This window comes from Haemorhous mexicanus, chromosome 12, assembly GCF_027477595.1.
Source record: "Haemorhous mexicanus isolate bHaeMex1 chromosome 12, bHaeMex1.pri, whole genome shotgun sequence".
NCBI classification, from domain to species: Eukaryota; Metazoa; Chordata; class Aves; order Passeriformes; family Fringillidae; genus Haemorhous; species Haemorhous mexicanus.
The window spans coordinates 6331070-6358303 of NC_082352.1; the positions used below are offsets into that span (position 1 = coordinate 6331070).

The 27234-nt window shown below is 52.0% G+C and overlaps 2 protein-coding genes across 2 annotated transcripts in view; both read left to right on the forward strand.

The window, feature by feature from the left end:
* LOC132333004 (hydrocephalus-inducing protein homolog) overlaps positions 1 to 23263 on the forward strand; it is a 237921-nt gene extending 214658 nt beyond the window's left edge. Inside the window, exons 27-59 of the mRNA XM_059857731.1 lie at positions 52 to 188; positions 812 to 933; positions 1015 to 1206; positions 1575 to 1679; positions 2756 to 2995; positions 3253 to 3445; positions 3924 to 4091; positions 4392 to 4565; positions 5809 to 5936; positions 6372 to 6500; positions 6799 to 7003; positions 7477 to 7600; positions 8566 to 9193; positions 9678 to 9836; positions 10266 to 10450; positions 10630 to 10812; positions 11053 to 11172; positions 13388 to 13547; positions 13653 to 13825; positions 13981 to 14179; positions 14881 to 14983; positions 15561 to 15660; positions 16145 to 16313; positions 16556 to 16794; positions 17119 to 17182; positions 17801 to 18005; positions 18377 to 18609; positions 19206 to 19357; positions 20287 to 20479; positions 21066 to 21168; positions 21761 to 22012; positions 22356 to 22498; positions 22835 to 23263. Coding sequence (XP_059713714.1) covers positions 52 to 188; positions 812 to 933; positions 1015 to 1206; positions 1575 to 1679; positions 2756 to 2995; positions 3253 to 3445; positions 3924 to 4091; positions 4392 to 4565; positions 5809 to 5936; positions 6372 to 6500; positions 6799 to 7003; positions 7477 to 7600; positions 8566 to 9193; positions 9678 to 9836; positions 10266 to 10450; positions 10630 to 10812; positions 11053 to 11172; positions 13388 to 13547; positions 13653 to 13825; positions 13981 to 14179; positions 14881 to 14983; positions 15561 to 15660; positions 16145 to 16313; positions 16556 to 16794; positions 17119 to 17182; positions 17801 to 18005; positions 18377 to 18609; positions 19206 to 19357; positions 20287 to 20479; positions 21066 to 21168; positions 21761 to 22012; positions 22356 to 22498; positions 22835 to 23263 — 6109 coding nt within the window. The remainder of the gene's footprint in view (positions 1 to 51; positions 189 to 811; positions 934 to 1014; positions 1207 to 1574; positions 1680 to 2755; positions 2996 to 3252; positions 3446 to 3923; positions 4092 to 4391; positions 4566 to 5808; positions 5937 to 6371; positions 6501 to 6798; positions 7004 to 7476; positions 7601 to 8565; positions 9194 to 9677; positions 9837 to 10265; positions 10451 to 10629; positions 10813 to 11052; positions 11173 to 13387; positions 13548 to 13652; positions 13826 to 13980; positions 14180 to 14880; positions 14984 to 15560; positions 15661 to 16144; positions 16314 to 16555; positions 16795 to 17118; positions 17183 to 17800; positions 18006 to 18376; positions 18610 to 19205; positions 19358 to 20286; positions 20480 to 21065; positions 21169 to 21760; positions 22013 to 22355; positions 22499 to 22834) is intronic.
* A 282-nt stretch (positions 23264 to 23545) lies between these two features.
* On the forward strand, positions 23546 to 27074 carry LOC132333005 (adenylate cyclase, terminal-differentiation specific-like). The gene is made up of 5 exons (XM_059857732.1): positions 23546 to 23550; positions 24177 to 24386; positions 24899 to 24999; positions 25528 to 26128; positions 26912 to 27074. The coding sequence occupies exons 1-5, from the start codon at positions 23546 to 23548 to the stop codon at positions 27072 to 27074; spliced, it is 1080 nt and encodes a 359-aa protein (XP_059713715.1).
* The last annotated feature ends 160 nt before the right edge of the window (positions 27075 to 27234 follow it).

Genomic DNA, 27234 nt, shown 5'->3' on the forward strand with positions numbered 1-27234 from the left:
AGCCACTCTTAAGGACTGTGGTTTAAGGTCTGTCCTTCCTCCTCCTTGCAGAGTTGAGCTGCTCGAGTATGTCCTGGACATGGGCCCTGTCCTTAAGGGTTACACTGAGACACACACTCTGGAGATCACCAACCCTGGGCAGATCCATGTGTCCTTCCAGGTCAATGTATCTGTCCTGCAGAACACAGGTAAGCAGTGCTGGAGACACTTCTGTGGCCTTGGAGGAGGTGTCTCAGACAGATTAGCTTAAGCCCCTGAACCTGGGGAGGTTCCTGAGCTTTTCTTTCTCAGTGCCCCTGCTGGGAGCTTTCAAGGCAGAACTTTCTTGGCCAGCCATGCCCAGGGACCTGGCCTGCCTGTGACTGCCCTAATGCTCCTGTGCAAAGGCCAATGGGCTCATCACCCTGGTCACCTCTCAGCATCTTCCACCCTTGGCTCCCACGAGCAGCAAGTTTCTTTGGGCACTCTGTGGGCTTGTTTTGCCAGCCAGTGGGGTCTGCTGTGTTATGGAAGTGCTTTGTTTGGAGCTCACACTGTCACAGCACCTGTATCCAGCCTTTCTTGAGGAAGCAGCCTGTGGGATCCTCTGGTGGATCAAAAGAGGCCTTGAGGCAAGGCTGCCCTTCCATCACACAGTGGCTCACTGTGTCTGAGGGCTGTTCAGGTGCACTCTTAAGTTTTTGTCCAGGTCACAGCACGGCGTGGGGCTTTTCCCAGACCTCTCAGCCAGGACACCTGGAAGGCCTTAACGTGCTTATACACATTTTGTGTTTTGTGTGTATCTCAGCTGCTTTGTGTTCATCTGTTCAAGGTTTCAGCGTGGACCTGGACCAGATGAATGGCCTGCCCCCCAGCCACACCTTGACCTTTGACGTGCGCTTTGAGAGTGCCCACAAGCCAAAGGGTGACGTGGAAGTGGTGCTGCCCATAGAGGTACCACAGCTCTTGGCAGCAGGCTGGGCACAGCAGCAGATGTCACCTGCACCCTCTGCTGAATTCTCTGTCCTTCTCCAGGTGACAGAAGGCCCTGTGTACAGCATCCGCCTCCGTGTCACTGTGTTGGAACTGTCACTTGACCTCTCCAAGAACACACTGGAGTTCTCTGACATCCTCATTGGGGAGTGCCAGGTTGAGACCATCCGACTCTACAACCGGTTCCCAGAACCCTGCAAATGGTTCATTACTTCCAACAAGCCTGTTCTGAAGGTAAAGCACAGGCGACTTTGAACACGTAACTTCTTGGCTGGGTTTGCTTTGTGACTCTTGCCCTTTCTGCTCCTGTGGCTGCCTGAGCACTTGGGTCTATGGTGTGTTTGAGGAAACTTCTGAGGGTCTAGATCAAGGCTGGTTTGCCTCAACCTGTTCCATTAGCGGATGCTTTGCTTTTCTGCCATCTTCACCCATTCCTCTTCCTCCTCTGAGGACAGTAGTTCCCTATCTGCCTGCCCTGTCTACAAGGCTTCCCTCCAGCTCTCAGCTTTGGGGCCACACTTGGTTTGGCTGCGGGTGCTCTCAGCACTCTGTCAGTGTCTCAAAGCACAAAGAGATCTCACATGATTGGTTTCTGTGCCCAGAAAAATCAGCACCAGCCCTGTGCCTTTGAAGTGATGCCCTCCCAAGGAACCCTTAATCCAGGAAAGTGGCAGAACTTGGAAATCCTGTTTACACCCAAGGAGGAGGTGAGATTGGCAGGTGTCAGCCCAGGAAGCCTGTCAGGACTTTCTGGGAATGAGGGCCTGGTGCAGAGAGTGTGGTAGGAGCTCTGCCTTCACAGGCAGCTTTCTGCAAGCCCCGTACTCCGCGTGGCTCGGTTCACCCCACAGAGCACTCCCGTGAGATGTGCTTTGAAATGCCCACAGAGAGCTTGCACAGAGAGCCCCGGGCTCTGAGGCAGCCCTTTGGCACATGGGGGAATGTGCCCAACTCCCCTCAGCCTCCCCCTTGCCTGGCTGCATTTGCAGCTGCAACACTCAGTGCAGGGCAGCTGCCCACTCACAGAGGATAATCCTGGCATGGCCAGTCTGGGCTCACTCTGCTGCAGGACTGACAGACCAAACAGCCACCACACACCTTCCTGGGCACGGCAGGACAGGCACCTGTAGTGGTGTGCTGCCAGCAGTCCCTGGGGCTCTGGCCTGCCTGCACATTCCCGTGCAGCTGGGGATTCAGCTCAAAGGATGGAGCATTCCCAAAAGTGGTTTGCCTGTGGCTGCTGGGTCTCGGAAACTGGCAGTGTGTCCCAGCATGGACACAAGTGCTTCTGTGCCCACACACAGTCCCAGGGATCTTTTAATTGCTCAAGAAATGTAACCATCTTCTGTCTGGCTTTGACCAGAGCCAAACACTAAGCAGAGAAGCTGACCCTTCTTCCTTGCCAGCGAGAGCTCCTTTGCCTCTCTCCTGGAGCTGGTGTTTGCCTGACGCAGCAGTGCCAGGACTGCGTCTGGACACTGTAACCCTGAGGGCCCTTCCCATGAGCATTGCACTCCTGCATCACTAGGTGAAAAAATGTCTGACAGTCCATTGTACATCCATCTGATACCAAGTGCCCAGTTACAGTGCACACCAAGATTCATCCCAGTTACTCAGGCCCAGACTACTACAGATGCTCTAGTCCCTAGCATAAGTAAATATCTGGTTTCTATTCACCTTGGAGGGACTGATAACACCCTGACCTTGGGGCAAGCATTGTTGTATTTGGGGTTCTGTCACCTGGGACTTCATGGATGAGTTTTCTGCACTTTCCTCTTTTCAGAGGTTTTACGAGCATGAGCTGGAGCTTAACATTTGTGGGAGCAGCAATCGCTTAAAGCTGCGGCTCTCAGGACAAGGTCTGGAGCCACGGTTGGAGTTCAGGCCCCCAGCACTAAAGATGGGATGGATGCTGGTGGACAGCGATGTGGTAGAGGCCACAGTGGTGGTGAAGAACCCATGCAACTTCCCCATTGAATTTTATTCCCTGGATTTTGATGAGCAGTACCTTGAAGAGGAGAAGGTGAGAAGGCAGGTCTGGTCCCCATGTACATACTGCCCAAGCTTCACAACACTCCAGCATTGCCAGGCGTGTGCCAGGGAGATGGAGGCAATCCCCAGGGCAAAGCCAGCCCTGCTGACATGCTGTGGGAGGACCTAAACTAAGTAGTTTGTGTTGCTTGGATGAAGGGAGGAGACAGAAAAAGGGTTTGTTGAATCTGTGTGATGAAAGGCAAGGAAAGGAATCTTGCCTATGGTTTCTCTTCCCTCCACACACAGATCCTGCGGATGGCAGTGGGGTCTGAGGACCAAAAGAGCTTTTTTATGCCTCCACGTGCCGTGGGTGAGACACTGCCCCCAGAGGTGATGGAAGACCATGAAGCACAGAGGAGGCCAGAGGCTCAACAGGCAGAGCTCAAGGCCATGGCAGAAGCCAAGGCCAGGGCTGAGGCTGAGGCCAAGGCAGCAGCAGGTCAGAAAAACAGTGAGGGTTTGGTGGTGTCTGTTTTGCCTGTGGTCACAGCAGGGACTCCAGCCCATACACCCTGAACTCTCTGTCACCTTGCTCTCCAGGGAAAGCCCATGCTTTTAGCAGCTGCCTGTTCCCCACCATGGTGGAGGAACTCTTGCCTGAAGGGCTGTGGCTACACTCTACCAACCCTGAGTGTAGCCAAAGCAAGCTCCTATCTGCCTGCCATAGACTGGGGAAATAATCAGGATATTCCCTTGTGTCCCTTAGCCACAAAGACTAGGACTGGAGCAGTTCCTCAGCCAGTAGGACCAGGTCTGATATCACTGGCTCTTTTATATTTGCACCTTCCTAGCAACAAAACAACAAGCTTATCTTGCTTTCACCAAGTCTCCTTTCCTGGGATCTGAGGGGATGGGGAGGATGGTGAGGATCAAAGGTAGGCAGGAGGCTGACTTTTCCCCCTGGTTTTGCACTGCAGCATATCACAGGACTGTCCCATTCTGTCCTGAGTCCATGGTGAAATTGAGTAGGAATCCTGTCTCTCGGGCTGTCATGCGCCACCTGGGCATTGCCCCGTCTTCAGGGAGGCGTGAAGCGCAGCAGCACCGAGGGATTGTTGTCATCATCCATGGGCCACCCCGGGCAGGTACGTGAGCTGCAGCCCAGGGCTGCAGGGAGAGGGGCAAGCAGGAGGAACGCACCCTGGGGGACCATGGTGCTTAAGGCAAAGTCCTCAGCTGAACAGGAGGTGGAAATGATCCTCTTGGCTCTAGAATTCAGAGCTCGTACCCACACTGCAGCTGCCTCTCCCATGGCCTCCCCTGGAGGGACACTTGCTTTCCCACTGTCTTTTTAACTTTGAAATCTTGTTGGAGGTTTTTCCAGGGCCTGTCCCTGTAGTGCCTCCTGTGCCAGCGTCACCAAGCAGTCCTCCTGTCTCTCTCAGGAAAGACAGAGGTAGCAGCAGGCCTGTGTCAGTATTACGACGCTGCTTACGTGTCCATCGACACCGTGGTGAAAGAGGCCATGGCCAACGACCGGAGCCCAGCGGGGCTCTGTGCCCGGGAGCTCTGCACCCAGGCTGCCGTGGAGCTGGAAGGCAAAGAGGAAGGTGATGCTGGTAAGGAGAAATGCTGGTAAGGACCCAGAGCCAGTGCTTGAGAAACCCACCACGACTGTCCACTTCTGCTTACTCAGAGCAGCAGTTTTTCAGTCCTTGGGTCTCTTAGGGAACATGGGTGAAGTGCATCACTGGCTTGCCAAAAACAAAATGAAATCAATTTTGAGGGTTCAGTCAGAGGTTCTTTTATAGCTCCCTTTGCTGCCATTCTTGGCACATATTCGTTTTTCTAGGGGTACCACCTGCCCAGAAGTTTCATTAAAGTCTTCAGTCTCACATGGAGAACAGCCCAACGAGCTGTGTAACCTGACAGTGGGCATAGGTAAACCTCTGGAGAAAAGAGCTCATCTAGGAGTGGTAAAGCATGCCTGTCTCTTTCCCAAATATTTTATTAATTATATTTTATTATATTTATTTTATATTTCCTCAAAGCTGAATTGAGCTTGCTCCTCATGGGCAGCAGGCAGAACTGCTGCCCACCTGAACAAAGAAAAAGCCTTCTGAAGTGGCTCATTAAGCACCAGAGGACTGTGAGTGTAACCTCACAAATAAGAGGAAGGTCAGCCTCTCAGAGGAATTTCCAATGAGAGACATGCTCCAGATGAGCTCTTTTCTCCAGAGTTACCTATGGCCACTGTCAGGTTACACAGCTCGTTGGGCTGTTCTCCATGGGAGACTGGAGACTTTTATGAAACTTCCTGGGCAGTTGGTACCCTGAGCTCTGCAGGGTGAGGCCAGACCTGGCTCGGTGCAGGGGGAGGTTTTGCATTGCTCACTTTTGAGCCTGGCTGGGTTGGGAGCTGGTGGAAGGAAGAAGAGTTTGGGTCCCAGCTGGGCTTTTCCCACAACGAGGATTCACCTTCAGTGGAGATGGGTGATCCATGTGGGACGTGGCTGCAGGTCTCCACATGGGAATGCAGGATAGCTGCAGTGTATGGAAACAATGTTCCGGGAGGACAAATCTTTGGCTTGATCTGCAGGGGAACTGCAGTGTGAGCAGCATCACCTGCATGCACAGTTGTTAGGAGGGACACAGTGCTGGCTTTAAAGTCAAGTATGGGATGGTGTGCTTTACCATGCTGGTAAGAGAAGCAGGGAAGGAGCTGCTTCTGGGAAACAGTGCTCCCAGTGCCCAGCAGACTGGGGAAAAAGTGCCATGTTCCTTCCCAAAGCTGTGCCCATTGCAGTGAAAGGTGCCTGCTTGCTTTACAAAGCCCCCCTGCGTCCCCTGTCCCCTGTGCAGGTAAAAAGTCTCAGACCAAGAATAAACCACCCTCTGGGGAAAAAATCGACAAGAATGTCAAAGACAAGACCTCTCCAGCACAAAAGAAGAAGGAGACAGACAGCAAACTCGACAAAAAGGACACCAAGGTAAACATGATCTGCCCTGGTTGATGCCTGGGACCTTTGCATTGTCTTTGAGATGAGCAGGGGCTGCTTACAGTGGAGGCTCTGTGCCAGCCAAGGCCTGGTATGTGGGTCCCCAGTGCCATGACTTGGGCTGGGAATGTGCTCTGGCAGACAGCTCCACTGGTTCTCAGTGGTTTGCTGGCAAAGTGCAGTCCTGGCTAGTGTGGCTGCAGGCAGTGAGCAACGTGCTGGGAGGCTGCACCAGGGGCTTGCAAGCTTGGGTGTCTGCTGGCCAAGGGATGGGCCCTCCAGGACCGTCCCCTGGAGCCCTCAGCCTGCACTGCAGGGTTGTTCTAGTCTCCACTAGTGAGGAGCCCCAGCTCCAAGTCCAGCAGTGGGAGTTGTTCAGGGCTTTCCACCGTTGGTTTCTTTCCCTTACAATGGTTCCCATTGCAGTTCACAGTTTCCACTGCTCCTGCACCCCAGCAGCTGAACATCATCAGCAGTCGTGGGGAAAAGCTGAACTGCTTGAGCTGTGTGCTGCCCGAGGAGCTGCTGGTGGACATCCTCAGTGAGAGGCTGAAGGTGTGTGGGGTGGGGGAAAAGGAGACATTCCTGCTCTGGAGAGACAGGCACTGAGGTACGACTCAGAGAGGAGGAGGAGGAGGTCTGTACATGCTGCTGGAGGATCCTGGACTGTGTGCAGGGAACCCTGGGGGAAGCTGTAGCTGCCCTTAGTTGCAGAGCCTAAGGACAGATCCCAGCTGTGCTTAGCTACTGCACTTGGAACAAGGATAGCTGGTGCCCTGGGACATCTGGGTTTACTGTCCACCTGCAAGCCCCCTGCATGCAATGGCTGATTTACTCTTCCCTTTATTCACAGCGTAAAGACTGCTCCAAGGGAGTGATCTTTGATGGCTTGGAGAGCCTCTTTGCAAGCAGCCTGGAATCTTCTCTGCTCTGTGTACTCAGAGCTATCAAGAACCGTCGTCATATCTTCATGGTGAACCTGCATCAGGATTATGCTTCTTGGAAAGCCAGGGATGAAGCTGAAAGAAAGAGGAAGGAAGCTGAAAGCGAGAAGGAAGGTGAGATATCTCCATCCCTCTCAAACCTCTTCTCTCAAGCCCTCAACCTTATCTCTGTGTATCTGGGCTTGCAGCAGAGCTTGTAAGAAATGTTTTTATTAATCTTTCCACCTTCTGCCTCAGTGTAACCAGCACTCATCTCAGAGTTGCAGGAGATCTGAGGTTTTAGGACTCCCCTAAATCTCTAACATTAAAGCTTGGGCACAAGTGCCAGCTGCTGTAGCTCAGTGACAAACGACTGTCCTCAGCCTTGGTGCACTTAAGCCATGCAAAGCACAGGACCTCACTGCCCAGCCTTATTTGGGGGATTGAATTCTGGAGCAGGGATATGAGCTCCCCAGTATCTCCTGGGATGATAGGCTGGGTCAGGAAAAGCTGTGAATCCCTGCAGCAGACCCAGATCACCCAGCTCTGCTTGCAGTCACTCATGGTTTCTCCTCTGGTTTGTGCTAAAGATCTGCAATGGGAAAAAGCTCTGCAGAGGAAAGCAGAACGTCTCTGGAAAATAGATGAGGATGAGTATTATGCCCTCCCTAAGGAGAAGAAAGCAGAAGTGGATAAAATAATCCTGGAAAGGAAGCACATACAGAGGAAGAAGTAAGTAAGCCTTCCATGGGTTACTGCTCTTCTGTGGGTTATTGTCCCTGGAGGGCTTCCCTGCTCCAAGGACTCTGAGCTCAGAGGTGCTGGATAGCAAAGGCCAAAAACAACACAGGGATGGCCACCCTGAGCTCCCTGGCTCCCAAGAGAGGAAGGACCTTCTGCTGTTGAGACAGAACATCTTCTCTATTTTAGTGGTGAGCCCTGGGAGCTGGGCTCTGGGCTTGCCTTGGCACTGCCTCTAGAGGTGTTGAGTGCACCTGGTCCATGGTGTTGAGTCACACCTGCTTCATCATCTCCCTTCACCAAAACAGTGGGACTGTGGTATGGGCAGGTGTGGGGCACAGAGCAAACCTTGGTTCGGGTCCTGGTCCTGCCACAGCATTGCAAGTCCTTGCAATGCTGATCTGCCAGGGTTCTCCTTATGGTGGGACAGCACCCATAAAAGCTCATGTCCTTTAGGCTCCCCTTCAGCTGCAGCAGTAGGCAGCCACAGGAGAAGCTCTGCTCCAGCAAGGCAGCCCAGCTCAGGACACATAGGCAAAGTGGGGGGCTGGGAGTGGAAGGGGGCTGAATGAGCTGAGTGAGAATTGTAGGAGAGAGAAGCAGATGTTAGCAATCTGTGATCTGCTTTAAACTGGGAAATCAAAAGACAAAGGGCATTTTCAGGCATCAGCACAGAGAGCTGGTGGAGCAGCCTTTGGCAGTGGGCTGGGGTTGTCTGGGTGTGCCTTAAGAGGGAAGTTACACAGTCAAGACCTTATGATGGCAAGGCTCAGGTTTGGCAGGTCCTAGAGGTCCCCTTCCACCAATACCTCACTTGGGATGTTCCCAACCTCTGTGGGTTGAGGAAAATACACAGAAATGGCCTCAGGGTCAAGGAATGAAGTGCAGGGCCAGTCAGGACTAGTGAGCCCAAGTTTCTGGAGGTGACTCCATGTTTTCTATTTTGTTTGCTGCAGGAAACTGAAGCGGCTGGCTCAAAAGCTTGAGGAGGAGGCAAAAGCCTTAGAGGAGGAAGAGAGGAGGAAGGAGGAAAGGAAGGGTGTCTCCATGGGGATGCAACCTACAAAACCAGAGAAGGAAATCAAACCGCCAGAGAAGGAAACCAAATCACCAGAGGGGAAGGCCCCAGAGAAGAAGGAAACCAAAGCCCCTGAGAGGGGGGAAACCCAAGCTGCAGAGATGGGGGAAACCAAAATCCCAGAGGACCCAGCTGAGATGGAGAACTTGATCCTGAGATTTCAGATCTATGAGTCATCACAGCAGAACGTTGCACAGGTTTTCTCCTACTGGGACAGGGTTCAGGGTACTCTGCAGTTACCTGGGATCCAAAAGGGAAAATCTTCAGCTGGAAGCAAAGGTCAGAAGACCAGTAAGCCTCAGGAGAAGGTGGAGAAGAAGCCTGAGCAAAAAAGTGGAGACCAAAGGAGTCTTCAGTCATTTCAGCTGGAGATGCAAAGTGAAGCTGCAGAAGGGGCAGTCAGAGATGAGCATGTTGGGGTGCCGTGCTTGGACATCCAGGTCTCAGATCCAAAGGCCATGATCAGGGAGATCCTGAGGGATGGGAAGCTGCCAACAGAAGATGAGGTAACACCCTGCAAGGCTCAGGTCCTGAGCTTGCTGTGGTCTTGGGCCCTGGAGCATTGTGTCCCCCTGGGTGATAATGGCACAGAGCCTTGTCCAGGTCCCTGATGGTGTTCCACAAGGACTCTATCATCTGTGTGGATGGGGAGGGTATCACCATCCCCCAGATGGGCAGGAAGTGGGAGTGCTCTGTGTACAAGTATCCCATCTGTTCAGTTTCCCAGCCTGGAAATCATAGACCATTCGGGACAGGGCAGCTCACGGTCATTGTTTTCTTCAGCTGAGTCACTTGGGAGAGGTTTCTCTCCCGGTCCTGCTTGTAGCTCTTGTGTCTGCTCTGGAGCCTGCTCACCCCACTGGGCATAACAAAGCACTTGTACTTCATATAAATCAAAAACCCCATTGCCAAAAGCTCAGTGCCTTTAAAGAAGGAGTTGTGAGGATGAAGGTGACAGAAGTACAAAGAGGATTTTCTCTTCTGTTTTAGCTGCTGAAACATCTGGGACTGCATCCTGACGGCCCTGCCCTTCCCCCTGCTGCTGTGCTCTCCGTAGTCGAGTACCCGGAGGAGCGGCTGGGCTCTGCAGAGCGTGTGGAGCCCTTCACCATTGTGGCACCTGAAGGTGCTGCTATGGAAGATGATCTGGTGGGTGCTCCAGTGGTGCCAGCACTGAAGGTGCCAGGGCAGGGACCAGGCTAGACAGGGACAGGAGGGACAGGTTGGATGGAAAGGGAGCATTGTGGACAGGTAATGAAGATGTGATGGGGCCCCATGTCTGCAGGTCTCTTTTCTCTAAGGGATGGGACAAAAGAGACAGTTCTGCTGGAGACAGAGCAGTTCTGTAAGACAAGACGGGAAAAAACACTTAAAACCATGAAGTTCCTTTGAGGAGAGGGTCCTGAGTGAGAAGGGGTGTCCTAGGCAAAACAAACATCAATAAGGAAGACCAAGTCCATGGGCAGGTGGACTTATTTATTTTTTCTCTCCTCCATTGGTGAACAAACCCCCATTTTGCTTTCCAGGATGGGGATGTCTCAGGGCTCACCTCTCCCTCCCTTTTCTCTCTCCCCTTAGGCCAAGGCCCCAGATGCAAAGGGCAGTTCTGCCAAGGGCCATCCAAAGGCAGGTAAAGCAACCAGCAGAGACAGCTCTGCAGAGAAGCAGATCTCCACATGGAGAACAGAAAGTCCCCGGGATTCCTCTGCAACAAGATCCAAAAGTACAGTGGGAAGTGCCTCAGTCCCCACAGAATTCCTCAGGTGAGCTGCACGGGAGGAGGTGATGCCTTTGCTTCTTGGTCCTCTTGCCAAACAAAGTCCATTGTCCCCAGCTCCACAGCAACCATGGGGAGTGCCAGTGCCTCCATGGGATGGTGAGTGCACCCTCCTTGTTTTGTTTGCTCCTCAGCAATGTCTGAAACCTCCTCTTTAACTGCCAGGCTGAAACGGTACCGGTGGATAGTGCCTGCCCAGGGTGAGGTGGAACTGAAGGTCCACTTCTTCGCCAAAAAGCCGGGGAGGTTTGAGCAGACACTGAGGTTTGAGCTCGTGCAGTCAAAGCGCCAGTACGAGCTGCCCTGCCGTGGCGCCGGCCTGTACCCCAGCATCAGCCAGAACCCACGGTAAGGCTGGCCCCTGGCAGCCTCCCACACCACAGCTGCCCCCAAACTCACAGCCAGGGCTGCCCCATGGGGCTTCTGGCCTGGGCAGATCGTGCTGCCTGAGGCCGCCCAGCATCTCTTCCTAGGCTGGAGCTGGGAAGGCAGATGGTACCTCAGCCACCAGGAAGGGTTATGGCTTTCTGACTACATTTCCTACTTGGAGCATCTCATAGCTCCTCCTTCCCCCCTTTCTCTGCCCAGGCTGGTGTTTCCACAGTGGAGGGCGACCATGGGGGAAGAAGAAATCATCTTCAAGGAGTATGTTGAGAGCACAAAGCAATTCCACTTTGGACCACTGCTGTGTGGGAAATCAAGAGAGTGGTATGTGCTCCCTGCTGGGCCTTGTACTTTTCTGGACATGCCTGGAGAAACATGCTGTCCTGGTGGCACAATCCAGGGCAGTCCCTGGATCAGTCCTGGGAGACACGTGGGTTTGGAGACACATGGGTTTGAAGGACCACAGATGTGTGAACTTGAGCAGATAAGAGGCAAATCAGCCTTGGAGGAGCTGCTCTGCCTACCCAGTGGGTGCCTTGGTGGCTGCCTTGGTGGCCAGAGCCACGTGCTGCTGCCAGTCCAAAGGTGACTTGGGGGGCTACTTTTGTGTCCCCCTACATGGGAGCTTCAACCCGTAGGAAATGAATTTGATGGTGGTTTTTGAGGTGCTTTGAGCTCTGCAGGTAGCCTGATCGAGCAATTATTCTGTAGATGGTTTTGTAAACCTTTCATTAACCTGTAATCATTAATAAGATTTTATGGTTAATCTGCCAGCGGGTGTTGAGGGGAAGGTACAGCAGGAATTACATTTCCCTGTGGTGACATTGCATCCCAGCTGCTGGATAAAGTCTGCCTAAACACATTGTCTTTGAAGCTATTGTGTACTTCTACTTTTACTGTCACTTTTTAAAGAAAATAATATTTAACATTAAGTTCTTTTCTCCATGGGAGCTCTGGAGGGCTAGGTCTATTTTGACAGCCCAAGGAAATGAAATTGAAGTACATACAATCTTTATCCAGGTTGATGGATGGTCTGGGATCTCTTGTTTGCCTCTTTATCCCTTTCTCCAAACTCCTCTCTCTAACTTTCACTCCAAAGTCATTTCCACACCTGAGAGCAGGGTCATTTGTTATCTTTTTGCATTCCTCTTTGGAAGTGATGCTTTAAATTTCTTTCTCAGACTCTGAGCTAACCCTTGAAATCCAAAGCAGTTTCATGACTTTTATGAAAGCAGTTAGCTAAACTCCTTTTCCAAAAGCCTTTCCTTATACCCTGCAGGGAAGGCACCCCAAGAAAGAAGAGGAAAGAACCCATGGGTCTGGTGTACTGTTATTTTTCTAGGCACTGAAGCAGCAAGCTGTCGGGGAAGGCTTGTCCTTCCCCTTTCGCCCGGCAAGCGACCAGCACTGCTTGCAGCAGGGGCACTCTCCTGGGTCTAATTACCCGAGACAGCGCCCAGGGATACAGCTCCACGCTATGGTGAAAGCAGCTCCCTGCATCGGACGGGGCTCGCAGCAACAGCCAACAGAAAAAAGAGAGCTGACTCCAGCAGAGGGTGCGATCAGAGTTGAACAGCTCTGATAAAATTTCGCGGTTGAAGCCCCGATCCCAGCAATGCAGCAGCTTTTAAGGGGGCAGGGGAAACAGGGGAGGAAACCACCTCTGGACGAATGGGAAACCAGAGGGGAGTGGGATGCAGGGGATTGACATTAGGGACAGACCAACGGGAATACATCGAGGGAAGGGTCCTGGTCCCTGATCCAATCACTCGACGCTCCAGCTAGAAGTTTCTAGAGGGAAGGGAGGGAGTGCCAAGTGATAGGGCACCAGGGAGGGATCAAAGGAAGGATACATGGGGCTGGGGAGGAGCAGGGATGACAGGGAGAGAGGAGGAGGGCAGAGTGAACCAAGCTTGAACCATTGCAAACTAAGGGGGGAAACAGAACAATCGAACATACAAACTAAGAGGGAAACAGAACAACCCAACACAACACAGCAAGGCACCCTTGAATTTACATTGTATTAAAAACTCTTGGGCTGGAGGCACCAAGTCCAGGGGAAGGCATCAGTGTAAGGCAGGGATGAGCACACGCCCATGCCCCTGACTGGGATCCATTTCCCTCACTTGTTTGTTAGAGCAGGGTCTTCCAGCACTGGTTCCTCGGGTGCACATGGTGTCACCCTGATTTTTTTAGATTTTCTAAGCCTTCTGATGTTTACATACTTGTAGCAAACTTTCTCACACATCTGTAAATAACTTACTGTTTTGCATTCTTTTATAGAGGAAGAGAAATTTGATAGATTGTTAGTCTGTCCAGTATCATTGGAGAGGTGGCACTTTCACCCTCCAATCCACTGTCACTTTTAGAAAACTATAAATGTTGGAGTCAGAAAATAAACTTCCCTTTTCTTCACCTGAAGAACAGCGGTGTGTGTGCTGGGGTTGTTTCGTGTCCTATAGCGACACACACGGTGCTCTCCTCGGTGTGTGGCAAAGGCAACAGTCTCCTCTGCAGCCTTTTCCCCTTTTGTGGACAGGTACAAGGCCCAGAACTTTCCCAGCAACTTGGAGAATATAACCATCCTCAACAACTCCCCCATAGACACAAATGTCCAGTTCTCCTTTGAGAATGATGGGGAAGCAAAGACGTTCCTTCTGGACCCTCCCCACATGACACTGAAACCAAAGGAGAAGCAGGTGGGAGAAGGGCAGGTAGAGCAGGCACCATAGAAGTGCCCAGGGGCTGCTCCTCCTGCTCACACACAGAGCTCTTCCGATTTCTTCCTGTGGGACCATGTGCAGGAGCTGACCATTTGGGCATACCCCACTTCCCCTGGCTTCCTGGAAGACAAGCTCATCTGCTGCATTGAGAAGAACCCGAACCCAGTGGTCTTCAGCCTGTGCTGCTATGGGGTGCATGTGAAGCTGGAAGTCAGCCCCCGTGAGCTCTCTTTTGACAAGCTGCTTCTGCACAGGTCAGTCATCTCACAAGCACTCCAAAACTTGTGACAAAGAGAAAACGTTTGACTCTGGTTTCCAGGGCATGGATGGAGCTGCTCCAAGATGCATTCAGTGGCGAGGCCGGTGTGACCATCCAGCAGCTGATGCCAAGTGCCTTCTCTCTCTGCAGGACTGACAGCAGGACCTTGGTCCTGAGAAACAGCGGCCTGCTGCCCATGGCCTGGCTGCTCAATGGGCTGGATGACCTTGTTGAGGACTTCTCCTTGTCACAGAACAATGGTATCCTTGATCCTCGCTCAGAGTTTGAAGTGACACTGCATTTCAAGGCTGAGCAGATTGGCAGCATTGAGAAGACCCTCCGACTAGAGGTGAGAGGGTCTGTGGCCTGCCTGGCAGAGCAGGACACAGTGAGCAGCCATGTGCTGCTAGGGACAGAGTCAGGAAGAGCTGCACCCGCCAGACACAAGGGTGCTGTGACCCCAACTTCTGCCTCTACACAGCATTTGCCAGAACATGCAGTGCATCCACATCCCCCCAGACAAGCAGACACTGCATCCTGAGCCTGTACCACAACCACCTCGTCCCTGTGAATGGTTGAAGTTGTTGTCTGGTTGTACAGACTGCAGCAGACTGTGATCTCTACATTCCTCCTGGACTTTGTCTAAAGCTCTTGCATAGTACAACAAACTCTCCCCCTGGGATTTTGTTCCCCATGGTTTAGGGGCTGCCTTTCAGACAGGGTGCTAGGTGATTTGGGAGGGTTGTCAATGCCACTGCTCTGAGACACCTCATACTTCTTGTGGTTGTTCTTACACCCCTGTGCCTCTCAAGGATGCTTTAGCAGCAGCATTCCCTGCTGTAGGAGTGCAGAATTGGGCTGATAGGGTTTTTTACTGCAGCAGAATCCCACTGGGACAGCCCATGAGAGGAACAGGTTAGCAAAGCTTGGGAGTCCACAATGCTTGTGAAGCCAGGGAGGCCATAGGGGAAGCAGCCAGCAGAGACAAGGACTTTCAGGCTGTCTACCAGAAGAATAATCTGAACAGTGTTTGTTTTCTGGCTGCCTCAGGTTTCAGATGCAGAAAACATCCTGGGGGTTGTTCAGACTGAAAACATTGAAGTCTCTGCAGAGGTCTATGATGTTTCTCTGAGCATTGACTTCATACCTGAAGGTCAGTGGATGCCTCCCAAACAAAGCAGTCCAGGTGCACTGCATTACCTTGGGAGGTGGGCAACCAAAACGATGGGATGGGATGGGATGGGATGGGATGGGATGGGATGGGATGGGATGGGATGGGATGGGATGGGATGGGATGGGATGGAATACAAGGATGGCATGGATACATAAAGCATGTACCCTGCAACCTGCATGAAATAAAGCATTGTCAGGAACTGACAGCCTTAAGTCTCTCCCCTCTGAGCTTTGAAGTGTGCAGCTTCATGTGCAGATTGGATTTGGGGGCTTTGAAACAACAGTGACGTGAACAGGCAGCTGGCAATGCCCACAGGCTCAGCACAGCATATAAAGTAATTGGATTTGTGCTTGGGAGTGAGGAAATGGAAGGCGAGCTCTTTAGCTACTAAGCCTGCAGATGTTTTGAGTGTGAAGAGAAAGGGCAGACAAGTAGCTGGAAAACACTTTCAAGAACAGAAACTTGCTGGAAAGGGTTTGCACCAAGACCTCCATGTAGCTTGTGGCCTGTTGTATTCTGCAGTAGTGTTTGACCTCACTCTGAGGGTTTTTTGCAGGTCCAGAAGGAAGCTTGGAATTTGGAACCATTAATGTCCTGGATAATGTGAAGAAAGTACTAAGTCTAAAGAACAAAGGGGTATACAACATTGAGTACAGGTGAGTCCTGCTGCCTGGTAGTCAGCATTTCCTTGGGTTCCCAGGCCTGCATTCTCCCTCTGTCAATGGCTAGAACCTGTTTCCATGCTGGCTGCCTCATGGTCAATACAAAACCTGGGCTCTCTAATCTCAATTATTCTACCAGAGAATCCAGCCACAAACCAGCAGTTCTTCACAACTCAGCAGGAGCCCAAAGGAGAGTCCCAGAAATTTCAGCCACGGAAATACTGAGATTCATTACCTTTCTTTGATGGTCTCACCTCCTTTCTCTTTCTGAGACTCTGTAAGGAAGTGAATGAAAAATTTCAATGTCAAGGTTTCTTGCAGTAACCTCATGATTGTCTGAACTCTCTGTCAAGATCCAGGATTCCCTGAGCAGAGCTGGATTCTCCCTTTTTTCCTGGTCCTATGCAAAGTCCTGGCTGTGCTGGTGGCACCTGTACTTGTAACTGCAGAGATCTCCATTCCTTCCCTTTCTCCCCAGGTTCACACTGAAGGGTGCAGGTCCCAGGATGCGAGAAGCAGCATCCTACTTCACTGTTACACCTCAGTCGGGCGTGCTGATTGCCTCCCAGCCTGCTGTGAATGTTGAGATACTCTTCCACCCCACAAGTGAAATGCTCCTCAAGAACAGACCCATCCTGTACTGCCAGGTGAGCTGCCTGGGCCAGGCTGTGTTATCACACGGTGTTTTGGGAGCGTGAACGGGATAGGTGTCTAATGGAACAAGGCCTTTCAACACCATTTGGGAGGCTTCCTAAGTGGAGCTGAGAATCTGACTCTGGAGGAGGTGCTTTAACAGGGAAGGGTAGACTGGAGGCCTGGGGGGCAGGCTGGGGACTGGGGTACAGGCTGGCCTCTTTGCTTTGCTTACCACCCCTTCCTGTGGACACAGGTGATAGATGCCAGCTCAGGTCAAGGAGGCCAGGCTGTCACCAACATCCCAGTGAAGGTGTCGGCCAAAGCCGTGTACAGCAAGTACAGCATTGAGCCTGCCTCACCCATCAACTTCGGAGCCATGATCAAGGGCACCAAGAAGAGCCAGATTGTCATGCTGGAGAACAAAGGCATGCTCAACTTCAAATTCTGCATCCGCCAAGCACCCGAGGATGCATCTGCATCAGAAAGCAAAAGGTACGAGAAGCCCTGACCACCCTTCCTGTCCGAGGAGGCACCACCCCACGGCTGCTCTGTGGCAGGCAGCCAGGAGACCTGGGCTGTTGTGCATTTGCATCCCTGGCTTGGGGAGAGGGAGCAAAAAAACACCTCAGTATCCCCATGTGTGGTATGAAACTGGTGATAGAGCTGTTCAGTCCAGCAATGGGAGCTGCTGGCTGCTCTCTGGGAGCCATCAGGAGCACAATGGCTTTCCTCTGTGAGGAGGAAGGCCAGCTTTGGCCTCAGAGAAAGAAAGGTAGGGGAGCTCAGATGACAGATACCTCTGCTTTCTCCTCTCAGTTCAAAGGAAGGGGAATCAGCTACAAAGCTCTCAACAGCAAGGACATCAAGCTTCTTGACACAGGTGGGTGACTCCTGCTCCCAGCAGTGCTGCTGCAGGGGATGTGAGAAGATGCTGCTGTGCCCAGGCTGGGGGCTCATTGCCACAGGGTGGGATGTGGTCTGCAAGACCAGTATCTGCTCAGTCCCACTGACAGTCCTGTACTCTGGCTGTGACCTGGAGTTGTGAGGTCAACAGAGGGGAGCAGCTCCTATGTTTGGTAGCTGCTAGCCAGCATAGGTCTGTGAACACTTCAGAAGGAAGAACATCCCCCACTGAACTCCCAGTCCACAGAGCTCAGACAACATTGCTTTTTCTTCTTTGCAGTCCACTACCTCTCTCCCATCATTTCTTACAGATATTTCTGTTCTCCTCTGTTTCCTCTGGAGATTGAAGGATCACAGCTACCACCTTAATTCTTTACACTCAAACTCCTTTCTCTCTGCCCCTTGGGACAGATTTGTAGCTCCTCTTGGCTTGTTGCTCTCAGTCTGGGGCTGCCTTTGGGCCATGGAGTCATCCTTCCCTGCCCTGGGACTGGGTGCTTGGGCCCAGCTGGAGGCCAAGGCAGGACATACTCTTTGCTGGGGTGCTCAAGGCACAGCTATTAGCCATCAGGCTCTCCTGGAACTTTTTCTGCAGAGTCACCTCAGTCTTGGCATGTTCACGGTGTCCCCCTGCTCCGGCTCCATCGGTCCGTGGGGCCAGCAGAAGATCACAGTGGAATGCCTCGCAGGGCAGGAGGGGAGATGTGAGGAGCAGCTCTACATTGACATCCCGGGCAGAGACCCCAAGGACAATCCCCTCGGCATTCCCTTCACCCTGATTGCCGAGTCCTGCCTCCCAGGTACCACTGCCCACAGTGCCCTTGGTCACACCTGCTGCTGATCAGCACCTCAACTTGCTGCTTGGATAGAGAGGCACGCTAGCCCTGGTGCCCCACCTTAAAGTCCTCAGAGATTCCAGCCCTCTTCAAGTCCACCAGTGGACTCATCCCTCCCAGGCTGAGAGGGATGCATGGAAGGATAAAAAGAAAGCAGTGCTCTCTAAGACTGAGGTTGACTGAGCTCCATCCTCACAGCCAGCTCCCCCACCCAAGGCCAGGTTTAGCAGTCACCCGGGCAGAAAGGGCTTGTCAAGGCTTCTGAGAGGCCAACAGGGTCCAGATAAACTCATCAGAGAGGCTTCTCCATGCTCATCCCTCTGATGTGTCCACAGGACTTGCTGAGGATGTGATGTTAATCTTCGAGGCGTACCCGATCTGCAGCAGCACCGACCTCGACCGCAAGCTGCAGTCGGTGAAAGGCACGGGCCTGTTTGTCAGAGATGAGAACAGATTCATCTTCAACAAGGTTCTGGTTGGCCAAGAGGTTGAAGCTCATTTCAGTATCTACAGTTCAAGCAGCCTGCCATGTGACGTGGTCCTCTCCATCAAACCCCTGCCTGGAGAGGTAAGAACAGGAGGCCAAGGTGGTGGTTGCCCTCTAAGGGCTGTGTGAGAGCCTGTTTTGTTCTCCAGATGCATTGCTGCCTGTGGCCCAGACTAGGCTAGCTCAGAGCAGGTCAAATTGCCGGGGAGAGCAGCAGAGCTAGGGAACAGCTGTGTGGAATTCTGCATGTCTTGGGCAAGGTTTTGGCTCAGACCTCTGGGTCTTCAGTGGGAGAAGTGAATCCTTCTGAAGCTCTCCTTCTGAAGCTCTCCTGGAAGCACACGCAGAGAGGGGCTGTTATGAACTGACACGTCAGGGCTCAAAGCAGAGCATTTCCTCAGGCTCCCTGGCTTTTCCTTCTCTTTGAAGGCCAGTTCTGGGTTATTTGCAGAGTCTTCCATGCAGTGCCCATCTCCCATATAGGCTGGGGCAGCCTCCTGCACTCAAACACCCAATGCTTTAGCACAAGGTCAGCATTCCCTGGGAGGATGGGAACCTGCCCAGGGAAGCAGGAAGGAAGACAGTGTCTCGGCTCTTCTCACTAGTGCATTTATGTACAAAACTGTGTCATGTTGAAAGGTGTTTTCTCCTAACACTGCTCTCTGGATTCCCCCAAGGAACAAATCCCTATCAACAACATTTTCAAGCTGTATCCAGTCAAGATGTCTGTTCCCGGCTCATCCTGTGCCATTGCTACGGTGACCTTCACCCCGCCAGACGAGCAGAACTACAACTGCACTTTCAAGGCTTCCCTTGTCATCCCAAAAGGGTAACTGACCCTATGAAATATTGGGGAGGCCTCACTGATAGCTGTCTCTCCCCTGGGAAGGCACAGGCCTCTTGTTAGCTCCAATGCTTTCAGTAGCCTTAGGCAGAGTACTTGGCATGAGATCATCTGGGAGGCAGTAACTCTTAGAGCAGAAAAATGAGGCTGATGGTTTATCCTGTATGAGGAACTACAAAGACAGGCTAATATTAGGTAGCCAGCTGAAGATACTGAGATGTGCTGCAGCTGAGCTGGGGTTTTCCAAGGACAAAACTTGGATGAAGCAGTTTCTGTACCAGCAAGTCAGCAGTCACAGTTTCCTCTTTGTTTCTGTAAAATTAGGTGATCCTCTGTCATTCCCTGGCATTCATTAAGCTTTTTTATGCGAGTGATTGGAGCTGATATGAAAGAGGAGTCTGGCTCCTCTGCCCTGGGACCTGTGTACTGGGGCTTTGGCCTGCCCTTCCTCATCCCTTTAGTGGCTGAATTGGAACAAGAGAAGTCCAATTGCTAATAAGCACTTGCTTTGTTACTGTTCTTGGAAACGATCTTTACTGATGGTGACAATGATGTGGTTTTGCCTCTTTGCTTTTGCACTGCTTTCATGCTGTGCTTTTGCTTGTTGCATAAGTCTCATCTCACTGCATCCAGGGGATTTGCCATATCTCATCTGGTGCCTCATTATTTACCTGCTGTACTGCATGATTCAATTAAGGGAAATTATTTTTAACTGTTATTGTGGAAGGCTCTGGCTCTTTGGAGAAGATTCCTCTTGTGAATGGCCCTGAGTGGATTGGGAAGAGGCTGGTGGGGGGCTGTGTTGTGGGGTACAGCAGCACCAGGCAGGGAAAACACTGTGACCCTTGCTGCTTCACCTGCCTAGTGAGAAATGGGTTAGTGCCACTGAAATTGTTTCTGCGCCTCTCCTGCAGCTCTGTGAAAATGAAACCCCAAACCCTGAGCTTCACCATCAGTGGGAAGGGGCACGAGGCACAGCTGGCAGTCGTGTGCCCCAGCGCGCGCAGCAAGAGGGGAGCAGCCGTGCTGCGCTTCAGGAGGCTCCGGGTGGGGAGATCCGAGGTGCTGCCCCTGGTCGTCCGTAACGATGGCATCATACCTCTCAAGGTGAGGAGGACCTGCTCAAGGAACGCTCTGGTTTGGGAACAAGTGCTTGTGGCACAGGGGAAGGGTCCCAAAAAACACAGCAGACCTGGGAAGAGGTGTCAGAAATTCTTTTGAAGCAAGTGACTGACATCTGTTCTCCAAGAAGGGAGTTCTTGGAAATTTTTCATCCAGTCTTTCTTCTTTAAGTTGAACACAAGAAAGGTGGTGGAGTATTATATATATATATATATATATATATATATATATATATATAAATCTCAGGTCATCTTTTCTTCACATGGACACGTGTGATTTCCCAGTTCCATTAGATTGTATTTGATCCCAGTTTACTACATTTTAAGTAGACTTAGATGTGGTTTAATTACATTCTGCTCATTACTTTCTGTCCTGTTTGGTTCTGTGTCAGCTCTATCCAGTTGCCTCTGAACGCCCTTTTTTCTTGTCTGGTTTGACTTTTGTGCTAAGTGCTGTTAGTAGTGGGAGAGGTGCTGGGCTGCCATGTGGGACCAGCAGCACTGTGGTGTCAGTCCCTGTGCCACCCTGTACTCACACCAGCATCACTGTTTTCTGGGTTCCCTTTTCTCAGTTCATGTTACGCCTGGAGCACGAGTATGGAGCGTTTTTCTTGAAAGGCAGGGCCTCCACACTCGAGCTGTTCCACACTGAAGATGAGGACTCCGTCGGAAATGGTAAATTCATTAACCATGAAATGTGATCATGCAAAGAGGGAAAATGTGTGCCCTGCTCTTGGCTTCTCCAAGCAGCAGCCAGATGTTAGGCACAGTTTTGTTCCTTGGGCTCTCTGTCCCCCAAGCTTTTCTTGGGGCCTTTTTGCAGGGTCTTCTCCTGGCAAGTTGTAGGAAGTTCTTCTGTTCTTCTAGATGTGGTGGGTTGAGTTGTGGGGGACTGTCACTATCTCAGTGGACCCTCTGAGGTATTTGCTGCGTGTAGGAAGGTACCAACCTGAACAGACACAGCCCTTGAGCACACAAACAGCCAGCAGAAGCCAAAAGCACTCTTTGGCTGAGCTTTGCATATGGCTGGAGCTGGCTGGAAGAAGATGGAATGAGGGCTGGGCATCAGCCTGAGGTTAAGCTGCTTAAGTGGTGATGTGTCTGGAGGTGGCAGGCTTGTGAACATAGGAAGAGGGTCTGGAACCACTGGGGGTAGAACCTGTGCTTAGAAGGCAGCTGGTTTCAACCTCTTATTCCTCATCTATCCTATGGAAATATTTCCTCTCTACAGCTGTATCACTTAACTCTGATTTCCATTGCTGTGCAGAGAGCAAGCCCACAAAGCCTTTCTTCCTTCTGCATCGTGGGCAGTCGGCAGAGTTTGATGTCATTTTCAAACCCACCCTGGCTCAACATCTGGAAGGGAAGATTCGTCTGTTCGTGGGGAACAGCTGCTCTAACAAGATCCTAGTAGAACTGGTGGGTGAAGGCCACAAGGACAGATTCACCTTTATTGGACTAAAGGAAGATGCAGAGGAGAGGGATGCTAAGAGCAGTCTGGAGAAAGAAATCATTGATGGTAAGAGACGAGAGGCTGCCAAGGTGGAGCAAGGAAGAGGACAATGTTTGATCATGTGTGTCCTCTCTCTAGCCAGGCCTGGGCTGTCACCCACGGGACTTGGTGGCCTGTGGGGGTGGCAGCCATGCATGCAGAGCAGTGTGTGCTGTGCTGCATGTCACTGGCTTAGGGATATGTCAGGGTGTTTCCCTGGAAGTGGTGGGATGGGGAATTGCCAGGGGAACTCCCTCCAGAGGGAGAAAGGCTTGGAGCAAGGAAGCATTGAACATGCAGGTGTCTGTGCACGTGAGGGGGCAGGTGGAGCTCCCTGCATGCTGAGATCCCTTGCTCTCCTCCTTAACAGCTGTCAGAGTGAATCACATGGATTTTGGGCACTGTCCTGTCGGGAAGCGCTGCCGCAGGACCTTCTCCATCACCAACCGCACCCGTCACCAGTTCATGCGCTTTGAGTGGGAGGCAGACGGCCCGTTCCAGATCTCCCCCAAGGTGAGCGTGGACTGCTCTGCCTTTCCCCACTGCTCAAGCCCTGCCCTGGTGTTCCCAGGAGCTGGCAGGGCATCCTCACATACCACTGATAGCCCATTCCAGTGCCATGGAGGAGATGCAGCCCCTGGCTTGGCTGGGCCAAGGCTGTCAGCCTTGCAGAAAAGGCTCCAAGGGAGGTGGCACCTTCTGTTCATACTTTTGTCTATCAAACTTTAAATAAATCCACTCTGAGGTGCAGATTCCTGGCACAGCTGTTCACCACATCAGTCCCTTTGGCTGTCAGCCCTACCCTTGGTGGTGCTTCCAGGTTGGTCTTGACTCCCTGATTCTCCCTAGGTGGGACACGTCCGTCCTCACCGTTCCAAGGAGATCACAGTGACCTTGAAATCAAATGTCCCAGCCACCTTCAGGAGGCACCTTGTGAAATGTACGGTGACCAAGATCGACTTTGATCTGCCACAAAGGAAGGTTCCGGACTGGGACGACCGAAAGTGCATTGTCTCATGGAAGACAACCTCCAGGAAAGACCCAGGAGACAAATTCTATAAAATGGAGAAGGTGAGAAGCAAAATGGCAAAAAAAGCCAGCCCAGCTTTTACAAAAAGAACCACCATAACACCATCACTGCTGGCTGTGCGGCTCCTGCTTCCTCTGACATTGGACAGCCAAGAGGTTCACCAGCAGTGCATTCCAGGGGAGAGGTGGATGCACAGAGACCGGATACACTCACACAAGAGGGGGAAGCCTTTTGACAAGAGACCTTAACCACACACAAACCATCAGTCTGTGCCACAGGCATGAGTGTTGCAGCCCATGTTGAATGGGGGACAATGTTTTATGATTTATCCCATTTTATGGTGTTAGGAATTTCTTAATCTCATTTGGTGCCTTTTTACCAACAAGGAGTTAAGTCTGCTGCACTCTGTCTCTTCTTTTGAAGTGGAGAGAAATCCACTTCTCCCACATATGCTGGTGAACTCCAAGTTTTGTCTGCATGGATACCAGAGATTTCAGTTCTGGTCTCTGTATTGTGTGGGATATCTCATCATGGAGTAGCTCAGGCACTGTGTGACAGTATGGAGGAGTCCAGAGAAGGATCATCTCCAGAGTCTTGCTTTTATTGTCATTATTGCCACTCACACTCATCTTGGGTAAAGGTTCATTCTGAGTTTCTGGACCATTTTAAGGCTTCTAAACCATCCTCTTTTCTATCAGAACACCTGCAGTTGGAGACTTTCCTAGTGAGATCTTTCACACCCAAAATGCCCATCCCCAGCTCCCAGCAGCGTGGCTGTTGCTCCACACAAGAAATCTGGAGAGCACTTTCCTCTAAGACAAGAAGGAAAAGGTGCTTTCTAGAACTCTTCAGTCTTGGGATTCTCCATCCACAGAGCTCCAGCAGGGGAACTTAAACCAAATTTTGAGACCTGCTGGATTTATAGGGGACCAGGAAAAGAGTCAGTCCCCCTGCAAGGCTGAAGTACAGGGACTGGAACACAGCTATAGTCTCCATGGGGATATTAGTAGCTGTGGTAGCGACTGCTTGCATCAGTGTGTGGAAGCAACTAAAGAGCAGAACAGTCCTAATTTTGTCGTCTTTCCAGGGAAGTAAAAGTGAATGGTCCCTTCTAGTCCCTCTATGAGGCTGATCTTGGAGGCCAGAAGATTCCCTTCTCAGCCTGATCTTCTGGGCTCTGCTCAGCGATTCCTCCCTCCTCTGTCTGCAGGTGGTCGAGCCAGTCCCAGAACCGGATCACATTGTGGTGGAGGACAGCAGCCAGGAGGTCGAGGTGTACCTCAGTGCTGCTGTTGCCTACACCCAGCTGAAGATGAACACAATTGTGGTTCAGTTCAAGGACACCTTGCCCTTCCAGACAAGGACAGCCACGTGAGTGCTGGGGGCCAGGCACAGCTCCTCCTGTGCACAGGAGCTGCCTCTGCCCAGGGCTGGCCCAGTGCATGCTTGCCAGAACTCTGCCCCAGCCCAAACCAGCACAGGTCCATTTATGTGTACACAAGGCCAAGCAGGTGGTGGTGGTCAGGAGAGCCTCAGTGCTGCCATACCTTTCTGCTGAGAGCAGCCATGGGTTTGCTCTCACTGCATGTCACCTGTCCTCATCTGCTCAAGAATAAGTTTGCAGTCAAACCAAGACTTAAGTCCAGAGTAAGCCCCTTAGCTTCCATGTCCTGGGCACCATGTTGGCCCTTTCCTCTTAAACACCCAGACTTGGAAGTACTGTTTTGGGCCACCCAGGACAGCAGTCTGAGCATGGCAGGGTTGCCTGGGGAAGAAGATGCTCCTCAGCAGAATGTGATACCAGGAGTTCCTCAGGCAATGTTACTGTACTGTTTGCTTTATATTTATTGGACTTTTTTTTATTCCTCCTTCTTGCTTTTCAGTTTCAAAATGCACAACACAGGGAAGGTAGCCCTGGAATACTTCTGGGAGGAACCTGCAGATAGTAAACCAGTGAAGAAGCCATACTCAGTCACTCTGATGCGTAAGGGCATTTCACCCCATAACATGAATTGCTTTTTCATCCTTGTCCACGTGTCCACTTTCATCAGCATCTTCCCAGCTGCAGCTGGAGAGTTTTCTCCTTGTCCCTCTCTGCCTTTCAGCCTTTTCTGTTCTTGCTCTGCCACTTCTGCTCTGCAAAGGACTGAGCCAGGCTCTGGGGAGAGCCACGTGCTGGGTCAGGACTGGGAAGGGGGACATCAGGTCATCTCTTTGAGACTGGGAAAAACAGTGGTGTAAAGAGTGACCTGCCTTGCAGCCACTGTCTGTGTGCAGTTCCCCACTCCAGGGCAAATGCAAAGTCACCGTCTAAAAGCAACTCTCCTGCTTTGGCACAGGAATGTGTGCTGCAGGCAGAGACCCTGCTCCCAGACTCTCTGTTTCCTGCTGGAATATAGTACTTGGCCAGAGATGCTCCAAGTGCATCCCAGCTCTCTTCCACCTATGTGCAGCAGGAAGCAGAGTTGCTGGGAACACAGGTTTTTGAAAGGTGTCCTCTTGCTTCCTGCAGGTCGGTTCCTCTCCAATAAAACTGTAAAGCATCGCAGAAAGCTGCTGCGTCGTTACTGGCGGAGGCTGGCCCGCCCTCCTAAAGTGCGGCGGCGGCGGCCTGACAAGAGCAAGCAGTATTCCAAGCAGCAGCAGCAGCAGCACCAGGAGGATTCCAAGCAGCAGCAGCAGCAGCAGCAGGATTCCAAGCAGCAGCAGCCTTCTGAGCAGCCGCAGCTTTCTGAGAAGGAGCAGCTGGATTCCAAGCAGAAGAAGGGTTCCAAGAAGCAGAGCCGCTCCAAGGAACGGCACCTCTCTGAGCAGCAGCCCGAGCAGCAGCAGCCCGAGCAGCAGCAGCCCGAGCAGCAGGAGCCTGAGCAGCAGCAGCCTGAGCAGCAGCAGCCCGAGCAGCCGGTCCCTTCCAAGAAGCCGCGCCGCCCAAAGAAAAAGCTCCTCTCTCAGCAGCATTTGAGTGCCTCCCTGGAAATCTTCCCAGATTTCACCGATGAGCTGGCACTGTTCTCCATCGACCCCTACCGTGGCGTCCTTGCTCCTGGCCAGAAGCAGACCTTCCATGTGAAGTTCTCCCCAAAGACTGTGGGGAAGTTTAAGACCATCATGCGGTGCAGATGGGAAACGTCTCCGCCAGCTCAGGCTACCGATGGGTGTCACTGAATCACAGGGTGGGACAGGGTGGAAGGGACCACAGTAGGTCATCTGGTCCCACTTCCTTGCTTAGGTGGGGTTGTCCCAGAGCACAGGGTAGTGTCCAGAGGGCTCTGGAATAATTCCAGTGAGGGACACTCCACACCCTCTCTGAGCAAGCTGTCACCTACACCGGAAAGAAGTTCTTCCTCTGGTTCAGGTGGAATTTCCTGTTCAGGTTCTGTCCATTGCCTCTTGTCCTATTGCTGGCCATCACCAAGCACAGCCTGGTTCATCCCCTAACACCCACCCTTCGGTCCCTCTGACTGGGATGGGGAGGTGGGCATGGAGTCAGGCAGCCCCAGAGAGGCAGCAGAAACACCCACAGGAGCACAGAAAGATCGTCATCTGGCCTTGGTGGGGAGGCACTGGGAAAAGACGCTGTATGAAACCTTCAGCTCCTGGAGGGTTGTGAAATCTGGAACGAGAGACCTGGGGACCAGCCAGTCCCTAGCTCTGCTTCCTTTTGGGACAAGCAAGGCCTGCTTCTCTGCATGGAACCCCGTGTGCCGTAGTTGGTCCCCAGGCACTTAACTGGTCGTGTTCCTGCCCTTGCACCTCTGTGCAGTGAATGCAGTTGTTTAATCTGCTGCTCACTGCTTGCACAGAGAGAGGATGCAACACTGTGTGCCCTGCAAGGAGACAGAACAGCAGCTGGCTGGAAATGCTCCTCTGGCTAATACCAGTCCCCTTCTTCCTAGGATTCCTAACCGGAAGCCAACTCAGAGGAGGGTGCGGTTGATTTTGAAAGGCAGAGCCCGGCAGAGGAAGAGTTTTGGTAAACCCAAACGCTCTGTGTTACGGCAGACAGAGGATGGCCCGAGGCCCAAGAAGCAGGTGCACTGGAAACTCCCACCTGAGTGACAGCATCTGTGTCAGCTGGAGCATCCAGCGGGAGCCAGCAACACCGGGTCTTATGCTGCTGATGGTCTCCCACCCTAAATTAGTTAATAAATTCCTGGGTAATTGTTAATTAATTGGTAGTTAATTGTTAATTGATGTGGCCACCAGAGCCCAGTCTAGT